At 40.3% G+C, this 26220-nt stretch overlaps 1 protein-coding gene across 2 annotated transcripts; it reads right to left on the reverse strand.

Moving 5' to 3' along the window:
• Positions 1–23: 23 nt before the first annotated feature.
• cep192 (centrosomal protein 192) lies at positions 24–26026 on the reverse strand. 2 transcript variants are annotated; one of them, XM_057340542.1, is made up of 48 exons: positions 25834–26026; positions 24933–25139; positions 24231–24341; positions 23026–23180; positions 22840–22901; positions 22613–22757; positions 22390–22502; positions 22230–22310; positions 21635–21781; positions 21246–21396; positions 20945–21156; positions 19886–20005; positions 19388–19781; positions 19145–19297; positions 19003–19067; positions 18703–18921; positions 18371–18512; positions 18199–18290; positions 17005–18109; positions 16763–16880; positions 16342–16501; positions 15400–16144; positions 15118–15266; positions 14769–14999; positions 14515–14640; positions 14214–14357; positions 13812–13875; positions 13560–13699; positions 12860–12952; positions 12622–12740; positions 12331–12516; positions 12143–12233; positions 11869–12048; positions 11385–11645; positions 10905–11026; positions 10583–10692; positions 10288–10450; positions 9959–10113; positions 7833–7956; positions 7623–7728; positions 7266–7473; positions 3421–3497; positions 3232–3327; positions 2805–2924; positions 2497–2606; positions 2178–2307; positions 1610–1668; positions 24–591 (listed from the first exon to the last, which is right to left on the reverse strand). In XM_057340542.1, the coding sequence occupies exons 2-48, from the start codon at positions 25100–25102 to the stop codon at positions 459–461; spliced, it is 8157 nt and encodes a 2718-aa protein (XP_057196525.1). In that variant the 5' UTR covers positions 25103–25139; positions 25834–26026; the 3' UTR covers positions 24–458. The 2 variants fall into 2 exon arrangements, with proteins under 2 accessions (XP_057196525.1, XP_057196524.1); XM_057340541.1 differs by having other exon boundaries at positions 9959–10125.
• Positions 26027–26220: the final 194 nt, after the last annotated feature.

Raw genomic sequence — 26220 nt, forward strand, 5'->3', positions numbered from 1 at the left:
GCACCAACAAATAAAATGTGTTAGAATTTATTTATCAAGAACAAGGACGTAAAATAAATACATAGGACGCAAACATACAAGACACTTTTTGTGCTGTATAAAGCATGTGCAATCTTCAGCTAATGGTGATTCAGATCTTTTTAAAACACGTTCAGCTCATTTTGTGGTAACAATTCTGTAAACAGGCCAGCTCACCTTAACAGTTAACACAAAAACAACTAAAGTCCTGATGACACGGTAGAAAACAACAAGAAATCTGACAATAACTGTACAGCAGTTACTGCAACAGTGAAGAACTGGTGGAAACACAATGAATCATTTGAGAAATGTTGAATTGTTATGGTGGATATATAATATCCATACTGTAAGGCCAAGTTTGACATACTTTAGAAAGTCCAGGTCTAAAAGTCTCTTCATTAGCTTTGGGGGTCTCCACTGGCGGTATGTTGAGTGAGTCTTTAGAGCAAGGCTTCTCCACTGAGCTCTATGCCGAGTTTAGCGCCTGTGTCCGTCTGCACAAGCAGAGTGCCGGAGAACTGGCCCGCAGTGGTCGGCACAAACTGCACTGGGAGGTTGATGTAGTGCTGTGATCTAGTGAGGCACAAGATTCAAAGGCATCAAAACATGCAACAGGCTTAGCGGTTTTAGCAAATGTGGTTTCCTACATGGAACTTAACCTATTGTCCTATTTCCATTAAACTTACCAGCCTACTTAATTTGTAAAAAAAGGCACGAAGGCACACAAAACTCAGAATGTAAACTTTGGACGTTACACCAGTAAATAATACAGAGACAAGGCATTCTACGTTGCTATGAGAAATTTGACAACATGTATTTAAATAGTAGTCCACGAAATGCGAAATTATATGATTTAAAGGAGTAGTTCACCTTTAAAATGAAAATTCTGTTATCATGTACACCTTCAAAATGACAATTCTGTAAACAATTCTGTAAACAAATAATTTCAAACCAATTTTGAAAAATGTTGGTAACAGAACAGCACTGCCCCCCATTCACTTGCATTGGTTACAATAGAAGTGAATGGGGGGCAGTGCTGTTCTGTTACCAACATTTTTGCTGTTAACAACATTCTTCAAAATATCTTCTTTTGTGTTCTGCGGAAGAAAGTCATACAGGTTCGAAATGACAAGAGGGTGCGCAAATGATGATAGAATTTTCATTTTGAAGGTGAACTACTCCTTTAAAACGAGTTGCAGAGAACTAAGAACAAATACACATCCTTGTTTATTTCAGTTAGGATGGGATTGCTATACTGTACGTGTTAACATGCGTTCAACGCTACAACTCACATAAAAAGACTGCGGACAAATAAACGCACAATAAAATTATAACCTGTGGCTGAGCTCACAGTCTGAGCCTTTACACCAGGCATTGGCAGCAGGAAGTGAGCAACATCATTGAGAATGCTTCAATAAAATATCAACTTTCTACTTTTTTAAATTGATTCAAGCAGATACAACTTTTTACATCAGATTTTTTCAATTAGATGCTTTCAGACAAAACATTCTTTCCTAAGACATTCCGGGCAATGATAAAGGATAGTCTACAAACCTATATTTACAAGCACAAAAGAGAGAACATAACTCACCTTAAGGAATAATTTGAATGCTTGATGTGGAAAGGCTCTTTAGGACTTATGAAATTTAGCTGCAAGTTAATTAGAAAAGCTCAACGTAAGTCTCATGCCACACACATTTAGCAGCAGCAGTGACATCACTCCACACATTAACATGCAATGACACAGTTAACAATAACCACACTCACAGTAACCTGACCAGTCAGTGACTGAAGGTGTTAGACCGTAATATATTCATGGTGTTGTAGTGCTGCATGTAACTAAACCTTACCATTATAAAGACAAAAACAATGTCTGCTCACACTATGAAGGCCTTTAATTATGTTTTGTTTATGAACATTACAAAATATAAATAACTGGTGAAAATCCTCTCTTACTCGTGTTAAACAGCAATCAAACACTCAACAAACAGTGTTTAATAATCACATGCTTTAGAAAACTTGCATTTTTCCTGTCTGATGTATTGAAATGTTTTTTCTATTAAAATGAGATTCTATCAATTTATTTTTATTTGCCCTTAAATGTCAAATATTTGTAGGTCATTTAGTGTATTGTGTCTAATGACGCCACGTGTTCTCACCTCGTGTACATTAGAGGAGTTATTTCTGAAGTTAACCTTCAGCGTGCTGGTGGTGCCCACACGCATGGCAGGAAACATGTACAGACCCTGGGGTGCATACACGCCCCTCTTTTGGGTCTCAGTCTGGGACCTGAATGTCATGACAATGGGAAGATGAAAATATTACCATTACTACTATACCACTGATCCTGCAACGCATTTGCCTTTAGAATTAGCAGGTACTATTATTACGTCGACCTGACTCAGCATGAAAGACATTCTCTGGTGATGTAAATGAAACACTGAGGGGCAGTGACATGTACATGTGCTTTCCACTGACCCTGTTTTTGAGCCTGCAGAATCCAGTCTCTTCCTGTTTTTCACAGTGACTTCTGTTTTCACAAGTGAGCAATTTTCTCTACCACCAGCTTCTTCACCTGCTTTTATGCCCTACAAACACACACAAACGTAAATACACGCAACAGTAAAGGACTGCTAGCCTCAATAAAAGCATTGCATACACACTTTCTTTCAGATTGGTTTTATATAGTTTGCATTATAGCAAACCAATGCAGAAAGATGAATTTGTTGATTTCTGTACGGTCACTTAAATCCATTACAGATTGTGTTTGCATGTTTTAAACGTACAGTGCCACAGAGCTGGAAGCGCACACGGCTCTTGTGCTGGGGTCTGGCTGCTGGATGACACTCCAAATCCCAAAACTGGGCATAATCCCCCCTGTCACGTGGCAAGAAAGTGAAGGGCACCTAGGAGAGAAAAAAAAACAGAAAATGTCCTGTTAAAAGAAAAACAATAATAGTGGAATAATAGTATTTCCAGTGTTAACTGAAAGATAACCCTGAGGTGTCTTATGCAGAAAGGACTGCAGAGACACACATGTAAAAAAATGGACAGCAGGAAATGTACAAATCCAAACAGGAAGTTTAGAAAATTAAGAAAATTGCATTCCTGGGACAGCAGCCAATTATATAGTTCCACAGAATTCCACAATTAACCAATCACAACCAAGTACTCCAGACACCCCTGTAATAATGGAAGATGTCTGATACGCACCTTCATCCTCTCTTGGATCCCCAGAGTCCCAGACACTTTCTCACATCTGAAGGCAGAGTATGTCGCACGATAAACATCCCCACTGCTGTCAACGCCCTGATCCAAGAGACAGAGAACAGCACGATCAAAATCAATAAACATTTGAAGATGAAGAGGTTTTATTTGTGCATAAAGGCTAACATCACACACCTTGACATAAGGAGGAGCAAATGAAGAGAGGTACCACCTCACCTCCTCCCCATGATTCGCCACCTCCAGAGAACATTCTGCAATAGAAATAAACAGCCGTTTAACTCGTTATCGACAGGGTAGAACAATTACCTCGACTACTAAAGATAGTTTCGCAAAGAGCTTGCCAGATCTGACTCCTTTAATAACCATACCAATAAATACAGAATCGCTCGATGACATGACCAGCAAATTGTGCACTATTTTCTCTAATACATTAGAAGCTGTCGCACCTATGAAGTCAGAAAAAATTAATGAGAAAAACGTAGCACCATGGTACAATATCACCACTCACTCACTTAAAAGAGAAACACGTAAACTGGAGCGTAAATGGAAACAAACCCAATTAGAGGTCTTTAAAATTATGTGGAAAGAGAGTGCAAACTGTTATAAAAAGGCACTAAAAGCAGCAAAGGCTGAGCACCTCCGTAACCTCATAGAAACTAACAAAAACAATCCAAGGTTTTTATTTAGTACAGTTGCTAAATTAACAAATAAACAGACATCACCTGATCTGGTTATTCCGCCGCACTTTGGTAGCAATGAATTCATGATTTTTTTTACAGAGAAAATTGAAAACATACGAGACAAAATAGTAAAAACTCAACCTCCAAATCTGTCCTATGAATTAGTACCAACCATCGCCCCAAAAGAAAGGCTACAGTGTTTTTCACCTATAAAACAGGAAGATTTAATTAAACTTATTGCAACATCTAAACCTACAACTTGCTTATTAGACCCCATACCAACTAAATTATTAAAAGAGTTATTACCCGTTGCAATTGAGCCCATTTATAACATTATCAACTCGTCAATTAATCTAGGCCATGTCCCAGGACCCTTTAAGCTGGCCGTCATTAAGCCTCTTATCAAGAAACCAAACTTAGACCCCAATGAACTAGGAAACTATAGACCGATTTCAAATCTCCCTTACCCATCTAAAATACTTGAAAAAGTAGTGTCCACTCAGTTGTGCTCTTTCTTACAAAATAATGACATACACGAAAAATTTCAGTCAGGCTTTAGACCGCATCATAGTACTGAAACTGCGCTCGTTAAAATTACAAACGACCTGCTTATAGCATCAGATAAAGGTAACATCTCACTCCTAGTCCTGCTTGACCTTAGTGCTGCGTTCGATACTGTAGACCATAAAATACTTCTAGATCACTTACACAATTATACCGGTATTCAGGGACAGGCACTACAATGGTTCAGATCTTACTTATCAGACAGACATCAATTTGTCCATTTAAATGGGGAATCATCAAATCTAACGCAAGTAAATTATGGATTACCTCAAGGATCGGTTTTAGGACCCTTGCTATTCTCCATATACATGCTGCCCCTTGGAAACATCATTAGAAAACATGGAATTAGCTTCCACTGTTATGCAGATGATACCCAGCAGTTAGGGCCATAAATATTTGGACAGAGGCACATTTTTTGTTATTTTAGCTGTGTATCAATATGTTTTCGAGTTACAGTTTTATAATAGATATTGTCTTAAAGTGCACACTCTCAGCTTTATTTAGAGTGTATTCACATCCAGATTATCTGAAGGATTACAGCTCTTTAATATGAAGCGCCCCCCTTTTTCAAGGGACCAAAAGTAATTGGACAGTTGAATAAAAAGCTGTTTTATTCACATGTATGGGCTTTTCCTTAAATAATTTTGTCATAAATGAAGCATGTTAAAGGTCTGGAGTTGATTCTACATGTGGTGTTTGCATTTGGAAGCTGTTGCTGTGAACCCACATCATGAGGTTCAGGGAGATCGCCATGCAAGTGAAACAGACCATAGTTAGATTTCAAAAACACTACACATCCGTCAGAAAGATGCCAGGAACATTAAGAGCGGCCAAATCAACAATTTGGGACATTCTAAGAAAAAAAAAACACACCGCTGAGCTCAGTAACAAAACAATCCTAGGTGTCCATATGAGATCAAAGTGGTGGATGATGACATTATCCTCTCAATGATAAAGAAAAACATCTTAATGTTAATGTTCCTGGCATCTTTTTGACGAATTTGTAGTGTTTTTGAAATCTAACTATGGTCTGTTTCACTTGCACGGCGATGTCCCTGAACCCCATGATGTGGGTTCACAGCAACAGCTTCCAAATGCAAACACCACATGTAAAATCAACTCTAGACCTTTAACATGCTTCATTTATGACAAAATTATTTAAGGAAAGCCCATACATGTGAATAAAACAGCTTTTTATTCAACTGTCCAATTACTTTTGGTCCCTTGAAAAAGGGGGGAGCTTCATATTAAAGAGCTGTAATTCCGAAATCCTTCAGCTAATCTGGATGTGAATACACTCTAAATAAAGCTGAGAGTGTGCACTTTAAGACAATATCTAATATAAAACTGTAACTCGAAAACATATTGATACACAGCTAAAACAACAAAAAATGTGCCTCTGTCCAAATATTTATGGCCCTAACTGTATCTCATCAAGACCAGATGATTCCTTCCAGCTATCCAAATTGGCAGAGTGCATCGACGATATAAAGCATTGGATGACTTGTAATTTCCTTCTATTAAATTCTAATAAAACAGAAATATTACTTATCGGACCAAAGACACGTGAGCAGAATATTTCGGATTATAACCTGAAAGTTGAAGGCTGCACTGTTACTCCAACAAATATAGTTAAAGACCTAGGCGTTATATTAGACAGCAACCTGTCATTTAAAAATCACATCTCAAAAGTCACAAAAACAGCCTTCTTCCACCTTAGAAATGTTGCCAAATTACGAAATATTTTATGTGTTGCTGACGCAGAGAAGCTTATTCATGCATTTGTGACCTTAAGACTTGACTACTGTAATGCACTGCTTAGTGGTTGTCCTGCATCATCAATAAACAAACTACAGTTAGTTCAGAATGCAGCTGCCAGAGTACTAACCAGGTCCAGAAAATATGATCACATAACCCCAATGTTATCATCCCTTCACTGGTTACCCATTAAGTATTGTATTGACTTTAAAGTTCTTTTAATCACTTATAAAGCCTTAAACAGTTTAGCCCCTACCTACATAACAGAGCTTCTACCACACTACAACCCATCACGCTCTCCAAGATCTCAAAACTCCAGACTTTTGATAACACCTAGAATAACTAAATCCACCAAAGGGGGTAGAGGTTTCTCATACGTAGCACCTAAACTCTGGAATAGCCTTCCCGATACTATTCGAGGGTCAGACACATTCTCCCAATTTAAATCTAGATTAAAGACACATCTTTTCAGCAAAGCATTCACTTAATGCAAAATATGCTAAATAAACCACTGGGAGAATGCATTTATTAGATATTATTTACTAGAATAATCTTGCTTGTTCTATAAACACCATGCACTGTGCTGTGTTTTACCTTTTGTTTGTGTTTTTCTTATTTTCTCCTGTAAAGGTGCTTCAGAACAATGCACATTTGTGAAAAGCGCTATATAAATAAAACTGAATTGAAATTTAATTGAAAAAATGGTTATAGAGAAAATGATGCATTTTCTTTCACACATAGCTAATGTCATAAAGCATCTTTACACAGCAAAGGCGGCACACAAACCAAATCTGAAGTGGCATAAAACCGTGAAAATGTGCATTTACACAGACAATCTATACTTTAAATGCAATGTAATGTCACCTTGGATAAAAACATCTGCCAAATGCATAAACAAATAAAAAATTATATATTTTCTAACATTTGTTTGTCATGACAATGACGTAGTTTATAGTGGCTTTAATTCATGTACATTTTACGGTAAACCAAAGCAGTATCAGATTCTAAATGAGTTACCTGATGACTCCCCAGAGGCAGTGGAAGGAAAGACAAGGGTTCGGTTCTTAATATCAACCTGAGGCTGGTTGCTGCCGCTCTGGGGTTTCTGTCCTGGTACAGTGGGGGTCTCAGCCTGAGGTGGCAGCGGGCACAAAGATCGATCTACAGCACAGCTAGCAGCAGAGACATCCATGGCCAAATCCTGCCGGATCTGAACTTTAATGGACTGCAGAGAAAATTCAATAAAATAGACGTTATGGACTAAAGGAAAAGTTGGTAGTGATGGACTGTTGCAGTTCAAGTAACAGATCATTTAAAACATATTCCTCTACACATTACTTTGCATCATGTCTGAATAATAAAGGAAATGCATACCGTCTGCTGATTATCACATTGCACATAGATCTGTCCACTCCAGGGCAGCATACTGGACCTGCTTGCCAGGGATGGATTGGGACTGATGAGGATTTGCAAGTGGCTCCTGAAAAAACAAAAATGGTTATAGATTTTTCTTGAAATGCCAAGGTTCAGTAATGTACTTTAAATAAGCAAAAAAAAGCATTTAATTTAACGCGAGTCTCATACTGGGGTTCAATGACTCCATGCTGTGGGGTGACAGTCAGGCAGTGAGCGGGCCAGGACAGTTCAAAGCTCAGCTCTCTGTTTGAACGGTTCAGGATCTGCACATGCTTGGTGTCAGCTACACCATCTACAAACAACCAATAAGAGAAAAGATTTTAAACTGCATCCAATCGCACTGAGCCAAGAGCATTTCTGTAAATTCAACCACAACACTAGATATTCTATAGAGCACCTATCAAACGTTTTTTTTTTTTGCTTTTAATGGATCACATTCCTGCAGCAGGGCTCTAGAGTGCGACCTAATTTCTCAATGGTGCGACTAAAAAAAATCTGAGGTCGCACCGGCCGTTCGAGGGAAAAAAAGTCTCTGCTAAAGTCTCCCTGTGGTTCAACAACAGACACATTAGGCCCATATCGTGGTCTAAACCAATCAGAGATAGTGAAGGGCGGAACCCCCTCTGATTGGCCGTGGTCCAGATATTCCTGTACCTGTGTGTACGTGTGAAAATGCTGTACTGCAGTCAGACAGAGAGGTGAGTAGCCTATAGACCCGTCAGATAAACAGAGTGGATGTAGCCGCAGATGATGAGAGAAGATGAAAAGAACGATTGACAACTTTTTCGTTAAGAATGTTAAGTTAAGGCCTGATCCGTCCGAAAATCATAACCAATTCTCTGACACGCTAGACTGCGACTAAATGGTCTCATTTTGCGACAAATTTTCCTGCCAGTGCGACAAGTTTTTCTTAATGGTTGCACCGGTGCGACTGTCAAACTGATCAATATATAATTTTTGCGTATTATAAATTTAATGCGCAGAAATGTTATATTGCGCAAGCTGCGCATTCAGTCACTCATTTTCGTCTCCCCTCCTTCAACCATTCGCTTATCTATCAGTGGCCCCGCCCCCAAAGACGTAATTCGCGGGTTACGGGTAATAGGCGAAGGACCGAAAGAGCAGACGAGTGAAGCGCTCAATCTCGCAACTGAAATAAATATGCAGAATACAAGAATTTCCCCTGCTAAGGTACAAAACAGCAAAGATAACGAAATGTGTTGCAAGTATTGTATGCATGTGAAGCTAATGCACGAAACACGTGTTTAAACTTTAAGCACTGAACTATTGTATAAAGATCTCTAACAATACTGCAAAGCATACAAAACGTTATACATCACGCTAAATACTGTTTATTTGTGAGTCGCTATTGATAGAAGCCAAACATGTATCAATGCAGCTTTCATGAAGAATAATCACTAAAAGCCTTAAGGTCTCGGGGGTTGTTTGAGATGCGCGCGCCCAGAGAGTCAGAGCACAAAATACTAAACGGAGTTCTCTTTCACGCCTTCTTACTCTGAAACGGACATATTAACACAAAATAACCTAAAAATTCCCATATTAACAAGAAACCTTGTAAAGGTATTCAGTTTGTTTCGTGACCAAACAGTTGGGAAACAAAACACGTGTTCCAGTATATTGCGCGAGCTCTTAAAGGGGCAGCAGCATAATAAAGATCTCTGTTTATAATGTTCATCAAACATCAACGGACGGGCCCAAAAACACTCACTGATATTAAAGGAATTGTGTTCTCTTATAGGAGTCGATAAAGGAAGAAAGTAGCTTTAAGAAAGATGTGCTTTAAATATGGTAAAGTGTTGAAAGAGAGTTTACATATACAATAAAAATAATTCAATCATAAACAATGATTTGTATTAATTTCTAATTGATTTATTAATGTATTAAACACATTTTAATGAAGTTTTAGTGATTCTTTTTTTCTTACCTCACCCCACGACTCTGGTGCTATCAAATTAAGGGCTGGTGCCACCAACTGAATAACTTGGTAGCACCAGTGCCACCTCTCTCAAGTGTTAGTCTAGAGCCCTGCTTTCTTGTAGAATTGTGCTTCAAATAAGGAACCTTATGTTGACCAGATTGTTAGTTAATCATTTACAAGTCAATATTGCCTAGATGGACAGCGATTAAAAAAAAAGTGAACTTGTAAAACTGCGGTGTTAAATGCGATGCGGTCGAAAATTTGGGTGCACCTAACTTTTGTGCTGGTACACCTAAGAAAAAAAGTTAGGCGCACCAGTGCAACCAGTGCAAAAAGTTAGTGAAATTAATCTTACTGATAGTGGGTGCGGTGAGGACCAGCTGATCAGGCTTGATGCTCCAGCTGTTCTCCAGCTTCGGCACAGGTTCTGATGGACTTAACGGAGGACCTTTGACTGGCAGCACGTCCAGGGAAACGTTACTGATGTAACGGCCCGACGACCCCAAACCACTGCATTGTGAACTACACATTAACTTCATAAGCACCGTGAAATGTGACACACATATGAACTTCTTAATACACCACGCAGAAAAGCGTAGGACAAATACACTGTTTAGACACAAATGAAATAAAAAGTAAGTTAACTTGAATATTTTTTATATAATATTGGCTAAGGATGTATACCTGTCTGATTCAGAAGTTTGCCGTTGTGAGGGTCTGATGGACTCCATATGGTCGCTCTCTCCAGAATCTGACATCTCCATAGTTCCAAATAGACACAGCATCACCTTGCTCATGTTGCCATAGAAAATCTGAGCTTCATTTGGCCTCTGAGGCAGATCATAGGCTGAAAGAAAAAAAAAAAAAAACATTCTGCGAGTTCATTCTGTGCCAGTGATCAAGCACTGTTTTAATTTCTTGTTAGTCTTGCTCGTAAAGGAGAGCAATCAGTTTCCATACCAGCAGATTGTCATCTTACCTTCCTGAACCTGCTCCTCTCCTAGAAACATTTCATCAAAGGGGATATTCTTCAATAAACTGTTTTCAGACAGCACTTTCCTCCCTGCTTCTGGTTTGATTTGTAGTAACCTTGGAAACAGATGAAAATACAAGATTACAAATCATGATCAACCATCGCACAAGATCCAAACTCAAGTGAACTTTCCATAATAGATCAAATCCACACAACTATAAAAGAAAAAATTTAGGTAGTTTTTGCTAGCAAGCTCATTTCCATTTAAATATAAACAGAACTAAATAGACTAACTGATAAAATATTAGGATTTTCTTTAATTACTTACTTTCTGAACTGCTGTCGAGAGACCTCATCTCCACAGAAAAGGCACACGGTGGCGAGGAGAGCTGCACCAGACTGACAGAGAGCCTGCTCTCTGCGTGAAGCCTTCATCGCTATTGTGATGACCTGTGGACACAGCAATGATTAAACATCCATACAAAAAACACGCACGCACGCGGAATAAAACATGGAAAAAAAACCTTGATTGACTTCAATTCGCATTCCAGGTTGGCTTGTAGTTATTTTGCCACTATTAGATTTGTTTTGCTCTAAAACATTAAGTGTGCAATTTCTGTGCCACTAGCGTTAACATGTTTAACCAGCCCAAGTCTGTCAACCGAGCAATGTCTTCAAGAAAAATCACCCCACTATTGGCTTACTTACAGCAGCTCCGTTTTACTCAGAAAAAACATTGTTTAGAAGAAAAACGGATTGCGGATGCCACAAGACAAGTTTAAACCAAAGAAAAAGGTGCACTTCTCACCTCCTGTGTTCTCTCTTTCAGGACAAACTGTGAAGGGGAGAGGCTGATGATGGTCGAGTCCATAACAGTTCGATTCTGAAGGTCACTATAGGGTACCGCTTTCACGAAGGCGGCACGTGAACCAGTGTTCCTCACGCACACACACAGCTTACTGACACTGCCGGTCTGCACTCCACTCAGCGTGGCCACATAGCCATCAGAACGCTTCCTCAGATCCTCCAGGATCACGTTACTGGTGCCACCATAACCCGACAGAGGGATCTGAACACCATAATTCATGTTACTCAACGCAAGTGTACACATTGATCTTGTGTCAAGGACCAGAATCTAGAAATGTCTCTGACACTTATCAGAAAATATCAATCTTATTTATTCAGAACAATAGTAAAACAATCAACAAAGGTTTCTATGTGAAGCTCAATGATACGGAGTATAAATCGGGTTTGTGTAGTGTAAACAAAGCCTTATGGATTAATAAACTCACTGTGAATTTGACCCCAGGCTGGGAGGCGCGTGCAGCAGACTGCTTGATTTCCAGTTTGGCCAGCATGGATGCAACACGGGTGGGAGCAAAGAGCAGATGAACGGTTACATCCTCTTTGGGCTTGATTGACAGCTCTCGGTTACGTGTCAGGCGCTCATCTGGACCAAACGAGCTCTGCAGCTAAAGTGTCGAGATATGCAGAAAGAGATGAATGAGAAAAACTAAAACAAGTCGTTATCATTAAACCGCTGTTGAGTTAATGCAGAAACCTGACCTGGAAACAGTCTTGGTCTTGACCCCTGATGAGAACCCTGAGGTGCTGTGATGTGGAGGGGGAGTTGTTCCTTAGGACCAGTTTCTGTTGCCTACACAAGACATTAGGTTTGTGATCCACATTCATTTCACCTGTATTATTTCACGTACTGCATGTAGCACTTTCGATGAACAACGGTTTATACTTACACAGCTCTGCCAAGAGTAACTCCTCCCCACGCCATGAATTGTTTGTTAGATAGGATGGGTGGGACTTCAGCCTGTTGTAATACAGCAGATGGGGATGTCAGCTTCCCAGAAACCCCCTGAAGCACCTCTCCTTTCACCATCACCTCATACTGCGGTCCACCAGGCAGAACTAGAATGATCAACATGCTGAAAAGAGAATTTAAATTAAGAATATGAACTTTTCTTTTTATTGAATTTTTTTGTTTACAAGAAAATGAGACAATTTAATGTTTAACCTACAAAGATACATACCTCTCCCTTGGTTGCTGTGTGCCCTGGGCTGTGAATGAGACCACAACACTCTGTTCCTCTCCAGCTCTCAGAGTCAGTTCATCTGGCCTCACAGTGAAGCAGCCATCCCCATCAGCACTCTGTCAATCAGCCAGAAACACAAGGAAACATTTTGTCTCATTGGAAAGTAATGACTAAGAGAGGTTACGTGGATTTAATGAAGAATTCAACTTAAAACTAAATAAAACTCTCGAGTTACCTTTAGTCTCAGCTGAACGTCAATGTTGCCCGCATTCTTCAAGGGAAGAGTCTGCTTAGCTGTCTGACCAAAAGGAGCTTGAAGACACACCGTCTGTACAGAGTTTCATACATCAAACAATAAAGAACAGCCAAAAATAAAAACTAGAATTATTATTTTTTTCTATTAGGTTTCAAAAACAAGATTCAAACACTATACAGCCACAGAAAGTCAATTTCAAAATCAGTTGATTGAAAATGTACTATTTATTAGGTATGCGTTTAAGTAAAATGATCATCTTTGTTTCATTCTGTTAACTTCAAAAAATATTCCCACCAAATTTCAAATAAAATATTGTTTTTATTTGTATTTATTTGCAGACTGGATAAACAGGTCAAAATGCTCTGACAGATAAGATGCTCTGTATTTTTTCAGATCTCAAATACTGCAAAGAAAAGTTTTCATATTTATGTGATAACCTCGGTTTCTATCAGTTTTCATGTGTCTTGTCATGCTGTCAGTTTTTCACATTTCTGTTGGATGACTTTGTCACTCCTGAGGTTTGATTTTATTGAAATTCAACAGACACTGGACTGGAATGATCACAATACATCTAGAAATGCTGATTAAATGAAAATGGTCTCTTAATTTTTCCGCAGCTGTATATGAGGAACACAAAGGTCAGATGCATCTGTTACGGGCAAATGGTATGATCCATTACCTGCAAATCTTTGGGTGCATGCACTCTGGGAGTGCCCGACCTCGCCTTCAGGGCTACACTCTGGATGACATGACTGGGGCCGGGACTGTCCACCTCAACATCCACCCTCGCACAATACTCATCAGCTGGCCCTAACTCCCCTGTAAAAAAAAAAAAATGAATATTTGCAGATGTATACTGTATGGAGGAAATTAAATTGATAAAAGCTTCTTAGCTTACAAAAACACCTGGTTTATGGGTTTGCTTGCATACCTGAACTTGGAATGTACTTCTGTGGAGCACTGAAATGAACCCACACCAAGAAGCTTTCCTGATTCTGAGATAGATAAGAAAAACATTAAATCAATTTTCAAATGAAAATTGTGTCATCATTTATTCACACTCTTGTCATTACATTCTTGGCACACATTCACATTTTTCTGTTCATACAATAGAAGTAAATGGGTGCCGGTGCTGTTCAGTTACCAACTTTCTTTCGCAGAACACAAAATATATTTTGAAGCAAGTCATACAGGTTTGAAATAAGATGGCGAGTAAATCATGACAGAATTTTCCTTTTTGGGTAACTATCACTTTAAAATAGCTCAAATTCTCTGTTATAAATGCAGCCTCAATCCACAAATAAAAACTGCATTACATCAGATAATCATTCACCTCCGCATAACTGGCATGCAGTACATGGTTTATTACTGATGAAGTTGACAGCGAGGTCATGTTTGTGCCAGAATGAAGGGAAGCATCCGTGGTCATGGCAACCGGGCTCTTGGATAGACTAAAACAATGCCAAGCTGAGGCATTCTGCAGAAGACAGAGGTTCAAATATTACGCATAAAAAACAAACTCAAGGACAAACATTTCGTTTTTGAAATAAGGTTTTCTGTCAAATCTCTCTAACCATAAACCATAGTTTAAACACATTTTTTACAAAACCAAGTTTCTGTGAGATCTCACGGACCGCACTGATAACCAGCCGAATTGGCACGGTGGCATGAGTCCTGTTGACCAATTTGAGTGGCAAGACCTTGGAACTGCCCACCGACAGATCCCCAAAGTCCAAACAGCCAGTCTTTCCAACATCCACCTATTTAAAATAAAGAAATATGTAGATAAAGCAATGGGTCTACAACTCCTAAAACAATCCCAAATGATCCACCACCACACAATTAAACGCAAGGATCATATACAATGCTGTACATTTTTGAACCTCACCTCTATGGCGGGGTTTTCAGCCACAGCGATCAGCACCACTTTCTTGGAAAACACTTCAGCATTTGCCACAGTTTCAGTCTCTGCAGACGCAGGCCAGGACGACACACTGAGAGTACACTGATACAAGCCAGCCTTAGGAGCTATAAACAACACCTTCTGCTCCTCTGTACATTTGGGCCCAATAATAGTCTTGTTCTTAACTATCAGCCACTGGAATGGTAGAGACACCACCTGTGAGGAAATCAATTACAATTATGCATTATATTTTTACGGAGTTGGTCCTGCATAAAACATAGTGAAGACATGGCTCTCAATTTCTCTATTCCATTTTAGGATGATGTTTTCTTACCTTCTCTCCATCTATGGACAGGCTTGTGACGGAGATGGACACTTGTTGCCAGCGCTCAGAAGGGTTGAAAATGTTGAGTGACGTCTGAGAGGCAATGCCCACACAGCAGGAACTGGGAAACTTCAGCTCATCAGGAACAACCACTTGAGCTGAAGTGTGAGATGAAAAATATAAACTAGTTGTTCAAAGAGCTACTTATAGATGACCAGCTATATTATAGCAATTGCAACTCATTTAGGGGCATCTAACAGATTTCCAGTTATTTTACAAAACCACACTCACTTCTTAGGTCTGCAAAGTCTCGTGCGGCCCATGACCCAATGCTTGGTTGTCCGTAAGCCTTGCCAACTTGATACTGAGGAGGAGGATGCTGACCAGCGTTCAGATAACCAGACTGAAGATTTGATGGACCAAGTACATGCATATGACCCACAGGTGGGATTCCACCAGGCATTGTAGCCGATACTCCATACAACCCAGACGGGCCTCCTAACTGATAGGCCGGAGTGTGCAGAGATCCTTCTGAACTTAGATACTGCTGTGCCAGTTGAGGAGCAAAAAGAGAACGCCCTGTCAGAAGGTTCGGCACACCCGAGGGAAGGTTTGCCAGGGCACCCTGTATGCTATAGTTTGTGCCCGCCCCATATGTCAAATCATCTGCGATACCATAACGAGATCCAGATCCTAAGACGTGAGGCAACAGTTGGTGAGTCTCTGCAGAAGTGCCAGGTGGATGTTGAATTTTCAGCTTGCTCGAGTACCCAGAATCCCCTTGAGTGTGCAATCGCCGTCCGGGCTCAGAAGGCCAGTTGCCTTTACCATAGCCATTTCCATAGTCTTTGTGAAAGTCGCCATCGCTGCGCGAGCTCAGATCTGAGGTCTTTTGGGTCAGACTTGGAATTTCAGCATGGCAAAGAGGTTCTAGACTCTCTGACGAACTCAGAATATTTCCATTTTCAAATGGCTCCACTGGAGGTGTTGGGCTTGCTCTGATAATGGTGGTGCTTAGGGCCATAGAGTTGTTTTTCTGGAGAGGAAAAGATTACAGCTAAGCTTTTGAGTACCACATGCTTACGGTTACACACGTTTTGTATTATGTAGACTTTATAGTACTGTACATACTCACAAGCAAACCTTAAACAAAAGATTTATCACCATCACAGCTACAAACGATATGCCAGACAATAAAAAACTAAATTGGTCTGTTTTGAATGAAGCACTCACTTTATGGTGGTCAGGGGTTGGCATGCAAGAGTTCTCATTAATGGAGAGGTAAGTGAGTCTGCTAAGAGACGGGCTTGAACAAGGAGACTGAGGGGAAGATGGATCTCCAGCAGGACTCCTCTGGTTCTTACCACTGCTGGGGGAGCAGGGAGACGTCTCCCTATTCCAGAATACATGGACCAGATCAGCAAGAACTGCATTAAACACGGCATTAAATCCAGTACAAATCAATGTGATTTAATTAAAGTGAATTATTTGCTATTCTATAAAGGATAAACTAGTCCGGAGTTTATTAAACTTTCTTTTACGAGGTATTAGGGCTTTTAACTTAATTTACAATACGTTGGAAAGCGAGACTTTGAGATGAATTTGTTAGTTTTCTGCAATTCTGTTAAATGATGTTCAGAAGCAAGTGTTTTACCCATAGGCACTGGGAATGGAGGTCTGGCTTGGACTGGAGTGGGTAAGAGGGGAGGTAGATGGTCTGAAATTGCAATGGCTGACCTCCACAACACCAGGGACGATGCTCTCAGGTGAGCCTTAAAATTGAGAATAAAGAAATTGCAGATTGCACAATATTTATGCAAGACACCATTGTACTGTAATAAACACAACACATGAACAATCAAGTTAAAAACAATATTTAAAAAAATAAGGACATACCAAATTTTTCTTGGGTTGATGGTAGTGAATCCTGCCGGTCAACAACTGCAGTCTTCTCTTTTGAAACAGTTTGAGCAGCTCTGGGGCTTCTGGGTGACCGTGCCTGGTTTATGTTGGGTTTGTTTGTGCGTTCTGCTGTTGTCCTGTTTTTGACCGTGTTCGGAGAGGTCTTCAGTGATGATAGCTCTGAGCTGCCACTACCCCGAATGCCAGGTGAGGACTTTGGCACAAAAGCAGGAGCTGATGTGGAGCCATCACCTTTGAGAGACCGGCGGTTACTTGCAGCCGTAGCGCTTGATGTTTGTGGTCGAGCAGTTCCTATTTTAATCTTGGATTCAGGGATGGCCTTACTTGTAGAAAGAGGTGAACGATCATTTTTGTTTTTCTCAAAGCCAGATTTGGAATCAGCAGGTTTCAGCTTAGAGCATAAGGAAGGTAATGACGACTGCCCAGATCCTAAAGATCGCTTGGGTGGATGTGAAGTGGCAGTCGGTAAACTGCTTCCTTTGGGTCGTGGAATCGCACTTCGCTTGAAATCAGACCTTGCAGTCGGCAACACTCCATGAGCTTCTTCAGTTTGTTTGGATACATTCCCTGCCAAAACCTGACATTTTTTGCTCACCTGTTGCTCTTCCCTCACTGAACACTCTTCATGGGGATTGGCAGTTCCATTTTCCAGAGATGGCGACTGTTGTGGTGTTGGTTTGTGAGAACTGGCCAAGCTATCAGCCAGGGTGAGAATGTCCAAGCATGAGTGTGAGGCGGAGGCATCGCTATCACTACTGGACACCTCAGCCCTCTTTAGATATTTCTCCATGTCAGGAGTGCTCAGATCTCCCAGCGATGTGGTCTTCTGCAAGTCCTCCAGCAGACGGTTCTGATTTAAAGTTGGTACAGAACTCATATCCATGTCACCTGCTACACGTTGCTGGGTTTTAGAGCGCCGTCGTTTGGACAGTTCCATGATCATTGCAGCGAGCTGGGCTGGATCTGAGCTAATGGAGGCATCAGCAATTGCAGAGGCTATTGTACTGATGCTGAGCAGAAGGTTGCTACTGGAGTTAAACGTGCCAGAGCTTTCCTGATCTTCATACTGTGCAGAGATCTAAAGCAAAACCAAAGATCGACATGTCTAAATACATGACATCACTGGAAGAAAATACACTATATGGTCACATTTCTGATGTTAAATACCTGAGAAAGGATTTCTTCAGTTGTTTGTGGTTGTACGTTACTCTCCAGTGGGTCTTCGGCTGGCTTGGGTTCAAGAGTCTTATCTAGATCATCTGTTGTTTGAAAGGAGAGTAATAAAAACTCCACATATATCCTTAGAATGAACCAAAACTTAAAAGTGAGCTGAACACACCTGGATGCAGCGTCTCATCAGCATCATTCTGCTGAACTGTCTCATTGTGGATTGAGCTTCCTCTGAAGAAAGAATCTGAGGGTTGAATTAATGCTATGGGTTCCCTCTTCTCAGGGGAAGTGATGACATATCCAAAAGAAGGCTGAAAGCAGATACAAATGTCAGAACTTCAGCCTAATAGATCAGCTTACCAAAGTCAGATTCATAAAGTATGTCAAACAGCAGAATATAGGTTTTCACATTCATGCGTAGTAATGCTTTCCAATTCACAACTTAGTAATTAACATAGTGGAATGTTGTAAAAATTCACAACTTGGTGATGAAGGACTCACCCTTTTTACATAGTCCTCTTCACTGCTGCTGAGACGGCCAAGTGCTTCAGAGCGTCTCTGAAAAAACTCCCCCAATGAAATGCGTAGATAACTTTGGTTAGCAGCTTCAAGGTCAGAGGATACCTGCGAAGCCCTCATGAGGATGTGGTTACTAGAGGGGACTTTCCAAGAGGTGTTTCCAAGCACTTCACTCACGTTAACAGCCTGAATCTGCTCTTCCTATCAGAACACATTTTTGGGTTAATGTTGGTTGTTGTTGTTGGTTGACTAAACTGCACATGGATTGATAAGAAATCACACCTGCATAAACTGGTGTTCCTTTTCAAACTCCTCTTGATCCTCAATGATCTTTTCCATGGCTTGATCTAAAAATTGACAACATATGCAGTAAAAAGCCATACTAAATCCTTAACAGATGAGAGTGTCAAAGCTTTTCACTTACCGCCACCAAGGAAATCTTCAGACTGAAACTGCATTGCAACTTCCTCTGGGATCTTGGCCTCCACTTCTTTTTCAAATGAGGAGTAATAGGCCAAATCAGTGACCCATTTTCCCTCTTCATTCTGGTAGACCACACTATGCGTATCGTTTGGCCCTGAGAAACAATTTATCATTAGATTGTGACCAATGGTTTCTTGAAAATCATCCCATTGATTCACTCTCAATACAAATTTACAGTTGTTACCTTGCTGCAACTCAAGCTCCACATTATCTGGTTGATGACTCCAAATATCATGATATTTGTCATTCTCATTAAAGCTCTGGGAGAGGTACTTAGGATCCAGAGACTCATTGAAATCTCCATTACTGCTGGAGCTCTGCTGATCATTTAGAACTGGAGAATCCCCACAGGGGCCACCACGTTGTCCCAGGACACCAAGATCCACAATTTGCCCCAGGTCAATCCCTTGTTCCAATTTATTATGAGATTCATGAAGTACCAGGGAGAGGTGAAAACTGCTCTGGGTGCCCTGTAGGAAGGGACTGACTGAGGAAGAGGTATCCTGAGGGTTGTGACCAGCACCTGCCCTTAAGTACATGGAGTCCAGGTGACCTTCGGCTGGGTTATCCATTGCATCCTGTCAAGATTTAGTATTGTTAACTTGTTGCTTAAGATTTTCAAACAGACTATACGGTTTGTATTAACTTGATTTTAGGAATAAACTGCATTATAATTACTCACAAGAACCTCCTGTCTATCCAGACTCATGTTCCAGTTGACAGGACATCGGCCAGAAGGTCCAGATGCCACAGCAGTTTGACCAGCCTCCCCTGTGCCAACTGGACCAACACGGTCACCCATCTGAGAAGATTCAAAAGTGGATAAAATAATATGAAAAGTATTACTACCAGTGACGAAAAAAAAAAGTTATAAACATAATACAAATGGCATTTGATGTTGGCAAATAAACAAAATCTAGACACATCTGTTTGGATGCAGCAGTAAATATACCAGCTGCAGCAGATGCTGCAAATGCAAAATATTAATACAAAAGGTTTAAAGCTTGTAGTTTCCAATCATTCAAGGCTAGTATTCCGGTTGTTCAAAAACATATGCTACACGGCGAATAAAAGCCTCCAACCTCAACAGTTAAAGGAGTCATATTGCATGGCTAAAACAAATATTATTGTTTGTTTTAGATGTAACGCAACGTGTATACACCATTTAAAGTTTTAAAAAGTTGTATTTTTCACATACCGTGCATGTTTGTATCTCCTCTTTGCCTCGCCTCTCTGAAACGCGCTGATTTTTTACAAAACTCATCACTCTGAAAAGCGAGGTGTGCTATGATTGGCCAGTTCACCAGTGTGTAGTGATTGGTCAAATACTGCAAGCATTTCACGGAAATGTAACGCCTCTTACCATATTCGGAACATCAGGTTCCAAAGCAATTGTACTGACAGGCGATACAATGAGATTTACAATTACGCCCACCTTAACTACGTGTAGATTTGGGCGGTCTTAGTCAAATCATGTTACGAAGTTACGTAGATTCACCAGGGTGTGGTTACACGAGGCGTTTCAGGCAAGTCTGGTTGAGCATTCGCTTTTAGATAGAATACATCTTTTGTTCCCACACTTTCATTTGTGCAATTTTACGTGTCTAATACATGCATGGGCAACTTATAACACACCAAAAACACAGAAAAACACGTACTTCCGCCATATGACCCCTTTAATAATCTTTAGACTTAATCCATAACTAGATCATTACTGTTGGCCATGTAATATTAATTTTACCTGACTATGCATGGTCATGCCCGATCTGCTTGGCAAAGACTGAAGCTGATCATCAGCTCTGTTCTCTCCACTTCCTCCCACGATGCCCAAGCCACGCAGTACATCATAGGTGCTCTGAACACTTGGAGGCAAAGGAATGGTTGATACACCGCCATCGTTTCCATCTTCCTCACTCCCACTACTCCCATCACCTCCTCCTCCATCACCTGACACTGCAGAAAACACAACACTGACCCTCAATTGGGTCCAGAAAAACAGGTGATGTGGCGGACTATGCTACACTAGTCAAAGTCGTCTCTACCTGCAATCGGGGAGTTGATGACCTGTCCCTCTGCTGAGCGACGGTGCTCGATGCCTGTCCTGGTATCAGTGTGCCTGCTGCCAGTCTGTGACTCATCAGAGCTCCCTCCTTCCAACCCAGGTCGAAAATGAGGCCGGTGGCTCGCTCCCACCTGATCGCACACAGATTTGAAAAACTGCATAGCATTTGCTTGCCAAACAGTAGTTTTGGCTACTAAATTCAACAAAACGCTGGTTCAGAATGGGCAATACATGTACGATGAAACGCATAAATCTAAGCGCATGTGGTTTCCCCATTGGCAGTTGTAACAAAAGTTAATAATCAACCGGCTGCAGTAGGTCAATAAGGCTTAAACATATAACAAGAATCTCAAGCAGAAAGTTGCCTACCGGTTGTCTGGAGGTACTGGGGAGGAGAAATCTGGCTCTTCCCCGGTTTTGTGAAGCCTCCAGTTCATCCTCTGTGTCTTCATCACTGGCAGGACATGAATCCATACCTGTGGCCGCCAGTCGCACATCAGGCATGCGAAATCCCCTCTGTAGAGGTGGAACCACAAAAGCAAAAGTAGCTTCAACATGGAAGTTAAGACTTTAGAACCAAAATTGTTATAGTAAAATAAATTAACAAATACAAAGAAAGCCGTCAACACAGGACTAGAAATAGCTGTCCTGAGCGGTTACAAATAAGTAAACTGACTAACAGTCAAGTGTATTTACAGATCATTATTCTCTAATATGACTTCCACATTTTTTTAAATAAATCAGGATATTCAACAAGAAATAAAATGTCCATATTGGTTGGAGGAGAGTGGTTTGATATCAAGCAAAAGGAAGGCTGTTTGTATGTATTCATTTCAATAAAAGACTAAGGATATAGATTTTCTTCTTGCAGTGAAAAGCTGTGTTTGATAAGGCAAGATGTATGTAGAGTTTATATGGTTAATTCAATATATGGCTAAAATCCTGAGCAACTTAATGTCCGTACTTGGTCATAGTTATCATGAAAACTGAGTCTGTTCTTCTCTGCCTCACAGGAGTTGGGTTGAGAGGAACTGGAAGGCAACTCCTGTGACAGGAACAGATCATGTTACAAAACAAAACACTAGGAAGTTCTGGTAAACAAATAACAAGGGGAGGTGACTCACAACAGGGATTTCTTGTCCTTCTACTCGACCTCTCTGCATTGCAGGGGGCATCAGCTTTTTGAAGTACAGCTCCAATTCCTCATCATGAAGCTGGTTCAGATCAATGTCATCATCTGGGAAAGTAAATAACGGCAAAAACCATGCATGAATATTTTGGTTAACTTATTTGAGCCCTTATACAGTATATAAGGTCATGAGAATTTAAAAAAAGACTATAATCAACCTGTGACATCACTATTCATGCTGTCCAGAGACATCAGCATCTCATTGGCCAGGAAGCTGCCAATGCTGCCACTACATCTTTCACTGTCTGTGCCATGACTTGCAGAATCTTCCTCTTCCTCCATCATAACTGGAAGCACTGTGGCCTAAAAAGAGCAGAAAAGAGAATAGGTGACAATGGCAGTGCTAAACAATATAAAACATACAGCATAGAAAAAAAGAATGCACCTGAGCCGCCATTGTATCTTTGTCTCCAACATGAGAAAATGAGAAAAGACCAGTTGAGAGGTCTAATGAAAGAAAAATTAAATAAGTATTAAAACCACTACTTTGTAAAGTCATGTTGAGAGAACACGTTGGCTGAAATTAAAGACAACAAGCACCAAATAAATGCACCATTAAACGATTACATACCATTGGCTCGAAGAAGAACAGAACCTGACACGGGAGATTTACCCACGCCTTTGGGAGATGTTTTGGAAACAGGACTAGACTGCGTTTCATCCAAATTGACATTCACAAGCAAATCTGAGAATCTATTGGCAGCAATGAAGTCGTCTATGTTATCGCTGTACAGGGAAAAAATGAATGAAGACATAGTTTGTATAAAAAGGCCCAAAAGAGAGTACACTAGGGGTTGACAAATACGGATTCTTTTCAAAGACCGATGCCAATATTTTGAGACCAAGGCGGCTGAAGGTTAATAATCCCCTTAATACTACATTCGTGTCCAAAAGTATTGGCAGTGACATAAATTTTGTGTTTTGCAAAGTTTGCTGCTTCTGTATTTGTAGATTCTTTTTCCACGTGTTTCTATGGTATACTGGAAAACAATGATAAGCATATCTTAAGTTTTAAAGGCGTTTATTGGCAAAACATAATATACGCAAAGAGTCAATATTTACAGTGTTGGACCATGTTTTTCACAACCTCTGGAATTCGCTCTGGCACGCTGGATATTAGATTCTGGGCCAAATCCTGACTGATGGCGAACGTTTCTTGCCTTATTAGTATTCACTACTGTAACTCCTTAATAGAGTTTTTCAGACAATTTGTGGGCTTCTGCTTATCCAATCGCTTTTGAGGGACTGACCACAGGTTTTCTATATGAGATTGACATCTGGGGAGTTTATTTTTTTGCAATTTATTGAAAATGCATCGGATTACTCTGCATAATAATGTAAAAACAATGTGAATGAACACCACAATAGTTTAAGCAGAAACTCTGAAAAACAACATGTATGTCACTGCCAATACTTTTGGCAACGACTGTATTTATATAACAACAGAAAGACTAACAAAAAAAATACTGAAATTAAATGAACACTACACAATATTTACTCAAAGCACAAAATCATTATTAGCTGTTTTTTTAGTGATGCGCCTATTGCTGCCAAATGGGACCAAAATATAATAAAAAATTACTAGGATTCCGGTGACTTTTGTAATGGGCTGTCTGTCTGGACACTTTATAGTTATAATATAAATTGATATGGCATAAATTATTCATAAAATCCACAGGAAAACAGTTTTGTTCCATTGCCAAAGTTTTGCACTTTGCAGAGGGAGCAGAGGGTAAAATGGTTCAAACAATGATCAAAAAACTGATGTACACGTACGCATCTTCTTTGAGGCTGAGAGCAAATCTTTCCCTCACATCATCTGAGCCCTCGGAATGCATGAGTGAAATCTGCCCGTCTTCCAAATATGATGCTTGAACATCAGTTCCTCTGAAAAAGAACAAAAAACAGATTATGTCAGACAGAAGTAATAATGTAACAATTGACGGAGAACATGCAATAAATATGGCTAAAGTGAAGTGAAAGTGACCTATTAGTCAGATATGGTGACCCATACCCGAAATGTGACCTCTGCTTTTAACCCATCCAGAGAGTAGTGAACACACGCACAGCAAGTCGTGAACACACGTACACCCGGAGCAGTGGGCAGCTATCACTGCAGCACCCGGGGAGCAAGTAGGGGTAAGGTGCCTTGCTCAGTCGCTACCCGCCGGCCCTGGGAATCGAACCGGCAACCTTCTGGTTGAGTCTGACTCTCTAACCATTAGGCCACGACTGCCCTGTCTATTCTAGTCTAGTCTAGTCTAATCTAGTCTGCACAAACTAAATATATATATATAAAAAGCACAGCAAACTGTCTAATATGGCTAAAAATGGAATGTTCTTTCTTTTGAAAAGAATATGTTTCTCAAGTTAACTCCCTGACCACCACTTCACACAAACAGGAATCTTGTTAAATTAAATTTCTCACAACTGAAAACATGGTGGAAAATTATGAGATTAAACCCAGGGGTGTCCCACCTGTTGTCTACTGGAGGTCTAATTTTAGCCACAGTAGAGGCGGCCATGGGCATCCCAAACGTAGAGCCCAGTGTCACGTTGCCGAGAGTGGCACGGCCGCTGCTGCCCAGTGAGGCGTTGGAAAGGAAGCTGGGAAACGGCTCATCCTCAATGTTTTGGAAGTTCTGCATGTCTGCGTGACTCACAGGTCTTCACATGAGGCTTGAGCTACAAAAGAGGAATATTTTAGGTGTGATGAGTTAACTGACCCTAGCATGAGTTTCAAGGGGAGCCAGTTATAAATAATTTGCTTAGTAGTTGCATGAATTTTAAATGTTCTAAAACAAGAGAGTTGAAGTATGTTAAGCTAAACTTTGAAAAATATATATGGTTACGCAGGACACTTCATTGGCAGACATATTTTGTAATGTTTTACACACCAAACTGAAGAAATGTGAATCGCTTTCAGTAGCGTTTTGTTTAGCTAACTGTATCAATCTACAAACTCCAACACTGTGTATTGTTTTCGTTTAGCATGCTAGCGTAAATTCACTAAACAAACGACGTTAACTGCACCTTTGTCTCTATTTGCTTCCAACCACAACAACGGTGCCTATGTACTAAAAAACCCTACACAAATAACGTTACTTTTTAATGGGCAGTTAAATTCTAATAATGTACGTGCAAAGGAAAACGGTTGAACCAAGACCAGGATTTCACACCCCTAAAACACGTTCCTCAAACACCTTAAAGACAAAAAACGACACTCACAGAATTCTGTTTATAACAGAAGACGCATATTTTCCCTTAACGCGTCATTTCCTTGGCCAGTCGTTGCCTGAACAGTTAACCGTGACACTTTGAGAAACTCTTTGAGAAGATTTGCAACAGCTGAGAGGAGTCTGTTTCGACGAGAACTTACCAAGAAGAGAAACTCGGCATTTATGATTTATAAAACAGTTAATCCGACGGCAAAATACAACTACAGCACTGATAATCCATAAGAACCCCGAACAAAATTTCTGTTATAACGACCTCTTCGTTTCACAAGAACAATCTGTCGAAGTCTAATAATGAACTGAAGCCATTACGAGAGAATCCCGCCTCTAGGTTTCTCTTTGCGTGGGCGGGGCTTCGACATGGCGCTGCATGTGATTGGATCAAACTAACTGATTTAATTCACAGATTGGAGCAATCTCACGTCAATCATGCTTTTGGTGTTTTGAATGAAGGTTTTTTTTGTTCTAAGGCATAAACGGACTATTGGCTCATGTGTAGTTTAATTGTAATGCGCCGTTACGAACAGAAT

This window comes from Triplophysa rosa, linkage group LG8 (genome assembly GCF_024868665.1).
Source record: "Triplophysa rosa linkage group LG8, Trosa_1v2, whole genome shotgun sequence".
In the NCBI taxonomy this organism is placed as follows: domain Eukaryota; kingdom Metazoa; phylum Chordata; class Actinopteri; order Cypriniformes; family Nemacheilidae; genus Triplophysa; species Triplophysa rosa.

Excerpts from the sequence above, each read along its gene's own strand:
- cep192 (XM_057340541.1), bottom strand. The coding sequence starts at position 25,102 with ATGCAGAACTTCCAAAACATTGAGGATGAGCCGTTTCCCAGCTTCCTT. Across the intron at positions 18,291-18,370 it reads TGATGAGACGCTGCATCCAG|ATGATCTAGATAAGACTCTT; the intron begins GTGTGTTCAGCT and ends TTCAAACAACAG. Across the intron at positions 15,000-15,117 it reads TGTCCATAGATGGAGAGAAG|GTGGTGTCTCTACCATTCCA; the intron begins GTAAGAAAACAT and ends ATTTCCTCACAG.